The sequence below is a fragment of the Nicotiana attenuata genome, unplaced genomic scaffold (assembly GCF_001879085.1).
Source record: "Nicotiana attenuata strain UT unplaced genomic scaffold, NIATTr2, whole genome shotgun sequence".
Lineage (NCBI taxonomy): Eukaryota > Viridiplantae > Streptophyta > Magnoliopsida > Solanales > Solanaceae > Nicotiana > Nicotiana attenuata.
The window spans coordinates 490,732-495,444 of record NW_017670499.1 but is presented as its reverse complement, the minus strand read 5'-3'; the positions used below and the strand labels follow the sequence as shown (position 1 = coordinate 495,444).

Genomic DNA, 4,713 nt, shown 5'->3' with positions numbered 1-4,713 from the left:
GCTCTCCCCCCTCCCCCCAAATACCCAATGTTTTCAGGATTTTATTTCTTCAAGAATTTAATTTTTATTTTAAAAATTTACACAAATCCAAAGGAACTAATGTGTTGCTTTACTTTTTTCACCCAAAAACAACGTTGAATTTTGTGTTCCATAACTAAAAAGAAAATACTCTTTTTTGGTTTTAAAAAAATACTCTTTCTACAAAACATGAAAAGAAATTACTCATTTTGTTAAAACGAAAGAAAATACTTTTTCTACATCATGAAAAGAAAATACCCATTTAGTTGAAGTGAAAGAAAATACATTTTGCTACATCATTTTTGTTAGAATAAAAGAAAATATTTTTTCTACATCAGGAAAAGAATGTGCTTTTTTGTTGAAATGAAATACTTTTTTTCTACATCATTTTGTTGAAATGAATAAAAATACTTCTACAGCATGAAAAGAAAGTACTTTTTAGTTGAAATGGAAAAAATATTTTTTTAGATCATGAAAAGAAAAAATCCATTTTGTTGAAATGAAAAGGATAGTATTTTATCTACAAATGAAAATAAAGTACTCTTAATAATATTTTTATTTTAAGATGGATGGTGGGGGTTGGGGTAGGGGGGAGGGGGGGTTTGGGTGGAGGGGGAGTGAGGGGTGGGTGGGGTTTGGTAGGGATGGGGAATAGGGTAGGGAAGTGTGAAATAGAATTTTGGAAAATGGTTTTCCTTCTTTTGATAGGGAAAACATTTTGGAGGAAAATGAGTTCATAAAGAAAATGGAAAACATTTAAGCCAACCAAACATGGGAAAATTGAAAAAATATTTTCCTTCGTACAAAACACACCCTAAAACTAGAGGTTTTTAAAATCTCACACTTTTCCCTACGCTTGATATACAATATCTAACCTGACCGGAAAGACTCGTGCCAAATATTGAACCTAATGTAATTTAACAAACAAATCTTAATCCCTGCTAGGTGGTATCCTATTTATGGATCTTTTACTTCCATTGTGTTTAGTTCTTAGCAAAATCTGCATTGATTTTACAAAATTGTATGTCTTTTGAAGCAACTTCCCTCCATTTAATTTTTATGCCACGTCCCTTGTAAGCACATTCAATCATCATAGTCACATCTACGGACCAATTCATTTGGAGGTATATAAGACATCGTCCAAACCATCTTAAATTACCTCTCATCTTGATCTCTATGAGTGTTACTTGCTTAGATATGATAATTTCTGCTCTTGTTCAATATTGTATGACCACAGATGCATCTTAATAAGCGTATGCCGACAACACAGATTTTGCGAAATGTTGGGTCTTAAAGGACCCATATCCACTTTATAAAACATTTTACAACTGTTCTATAAAACTTCTTTTGTTTTTTCTTATCTCCATTAACCACAAGAACATTGTGATGTGATTTCTAAGAGAAACCATTTCTTCTAAGTACTAATTTACCATTGATTCTTTTATTTAAATGGAAACTAATAGCTTGCTACTGATTACATTAATGTGCTTGATCTCCCAAGAAATGAGAAGCTACGAACGAAAATAAAGTACACCAATGATTGTGAATCCCTTGATGTACAAAGTGATGGAACAGAAAGAACAAAATTTTCAAACTCTCACATGAAGTCATCAAGTAGCTATGACTATAAAACCAATTTAAACCAACTTTTTATTCAAGCATACCTATGGCTTTGTATGTATTAGTATCATCAGAGAGCTGCTTCAGTTCCTCCAATGTCAAAAAAGCGCGCTTCTTTTCTGTTTCTTTAGTTCGCATCTGCGTTTGAACCTACAACACCAAAACAACTCTTATTCACCTTAGATCACAATATATAAATATCTCAATCAACTAGTTCAATTATGCCCAATCTTAAGAACTTCTTTTCCCATTTCCTTTTATTTAGGATTCAAAATTCAAAGGATCAGAAAATCAGAAATTGTTCAATTTCTCCTCTAACCACAATAAAAATGGTTTCTTTTTTATTTAAATCGATCTCATAAATAAAAATTACTAATAAGTTTTCCTTACCTGCTTCAATTTCCCGGTAGTCTCAATCATGCGACCTTGAATTTCAATAAAAGCCTGTTGAAGGAAACAAATGGCAATTAATCCGAACTATAATAAGTAAAAATCCGAACAAAAAAAAATTACATATTTTTGGAAGGGAAAAGCTAATGATATTTTACCGCTCTATTTGCTTCGTCGGCCATTTTTTCAACTTCAATTCCGAGTGCTGATACAGAAGCTGAAGCCCTAGTATAGGATTCTACTTTCTGAAGCTGAATGAGATTTGCCAACAAGAGAGAGACGGACAGTGAGAAGTATGTTGCTGCTGTTACTTTGAGTTGATAATTCCGGCCCAATTCTTGTTTGGGCCTTGATTTGTGGAAATTGCGGCGACTTTTATTTGGGCCTCTCTACAACAAACTCATTCTAATCTGGGAAGGCTAGTGCGTAGAAATGGGGAGAAATTCAAAAATAGCCAGATTTACAAGTGGTCGTTCAAAAATAGCTCAGTTTCAAAAGTAATCGAAATCTAGCCATTTTTTATGTAAAGATAAATCTGAGCGAAAACACTGTTCAAAACCCGGAGAATACGCCAGTATATTATGCTGGAGTTCCAGCATAAAGTATACTTAAACTCCAGCATATTATACTGGAGTTCCAGCATACTCCAGCATAAGTATACTAGAACTCCAGCATAATATACTGGAGTTCCAGCAAAGTATACCGGTCCAGTATAATATGCTGGAAGTTCATACACAAGTGCTCGAATCTCCAGTATATTATGCTGGAACTTTCCGTGTGTTGGAGTTCCAGCATAATATGCTGGAAGTTCATACACAGACGCACCGAACTCCAGTATATTATGTTGGACCGGTCTCTGTTGCAGCAAAATAGTGGCTATTTTCATTGACGTGGTAAACGCTGGCTATTTTTAAATGACCAATTCGAAAATTGGCTAGACCGTGCTATACGTAGAAATGACACCTTTAATAAAATGATATAATAGATTTGTATTACATGGGTGATGGTGACTATTTGGAAATGGAATTTAAATACCTTTAATAAAATGATAAATGTGGCAAATTTATAAGAAAGTATTATATGTTGGAATAATATATTACCGTGTAATAGATTATTAATAGGTATCAAGAAAACAATTTAGATCAATAAATCTGTTAAAGAAGAACCAAATAAATCCAATTGATATCCAAGTGTTGCATTGCATACTTGAGCTAGATCTAAATCAAATTTAAACTAGATTCCTCTACGAACTCATATTAGAAACTCAAAATTTTAAAAGCGATACTAGAGTTCAATTTATTAGTGCGTGAAAGTTTCATTTTATAAAGGTGATAGAAACTCAGGGTCCACCAAATTGGATAGTTAGTTTCTACAGAACACACACACAACAGTAAGTATATAGCACAGTGGAGTTTTACGTGGAAAACTTCATCTCGCGGGATTAAAAATCATGACTTACACTAATATGATTTGAACTCCACTACTGAGCAAATTTCATATTACAACCTGTTGTAACTAGGGGTGGCAAACGGGCGGGTCGGGCCAGATATGAGCGAGTTAAAACTGGTAATTTAAAAAACGGATAAATTATCTGACCCTACCCGTATTTGAGACAGATAAAAACGGGTTTATCCCGCAGATAATATGGATATCCATATTATCCATTGGCTTCTTAAATATGATCACTTATAAGAGAATATTAAGTCTTTACAAATGTAAAAGTTAAACAATTAGTTATCCATTTAGTTAACCATTTTCCAAGTGGATAATATGGTTCTTTATCCATATTCGACCCGTTTTTAAATGGTTCATTATCCAACCCATTTTTTGATGGACAATATGGGTAAATAACTGTTTTCTTTTAACCATTTTACCACCTCTAATTGTAACCTATGGATTAAACACTTAATCCATCACTCACTTGTAATAACTTATTACAAGCCCCTTCGTAATAACTATATTACAAAGCTTACAACTTGACTAACTCTAGCCAAGACACAAACACACGGTTTATAGTTTTACAAAAGGTTTTCTACACAATGCTTCTCGATAAGCTAAGTAGGAATTACAAGTAAATCACTTTAACAAAGGTGTAACACAACTAAGGACATATAATAACTCAATACAGGAAACTGGCCTTCGTTATGTTGTTCTCTGTTCTTGAATCCCCGAAAGTCACTTGCAAGATGGCAAAACACTTTAGAGGAAACTTGATTAACTCTTGAAAATGCAAGTCTGTGTTTTTCCTTTGATTCATGTTAATATTACCCAAGTGATCTCATTTGGATGATGCAAGCAAATACTTGGTACAAGGCATTTCCCATAAAGTGACTGTTGCACTATTTGCACTGTTGCGTGTGTGTAGAGGAACGGTTGCAGCGACTTTACAGCTATGGGAGTTGACTAGCACAATGAGCAAGGGAACTGATGTCCATCTGTTCCCTCTGTCGTTTCTTTGACTCGGATTGTTGAAACTTCTGCCCGACTTGAGATTTGTTGTTCTTGAACACTTTGAGTATGTACAACAGGTTCCCGTCTGGTTCTTATCATTAAGTTTGTCAGATCATTAAAATATAACATGGCACATAACCTATCAATTTCCCCCTTTTTGATAATGACAAACTTGTAATTTAAGTTCCCCCTGAGAACCAAAGTACCATAAAATATTCCTGTGTCCCCCCCCCC

The 4,713-nt window shown here is 34.0% G+C and overlaps 1 protein-coding gene across 2 annotated transcripts in view; it reads right to left on the bottom strand.

Annotated features, from left to right (window-relative positions):
* The window catches only part of LOC109240256 (prefoldin subunit 1), a 5,183-nt gene extending 2,851 nt beyond the window's left edge, over positions 1–2,332 (bottom strand). The window contains exons 1-3 of one of the 2 annotated variants that reach the window (XM_019406889.1): positions 2,187–2,332; positions 2,029–2,082; positions 1,683–1,788 (exon numbers count right to left, since the gene is read on the bottom strand). In XM_019406889.1, the coding sequence (XP_019262434.1) occupies positions 1,683–1,788; positions 2,029–2,082; positions 2,187–2,210 (184 nt within the window). In that variant the 5' untranslated portion in view covers positions 2,211–2,332. The remainder of the gene's footprint in view (positions 1–1,682; positions 1,789–2,028; positions 2,083–2,186) is intronic. The other variant, XM_019406888.1, reaches the window with a different exon arrangement.
* Between the last annotated feature and the right edge of the window lie 2,381 nt (positions 2,333–4,713).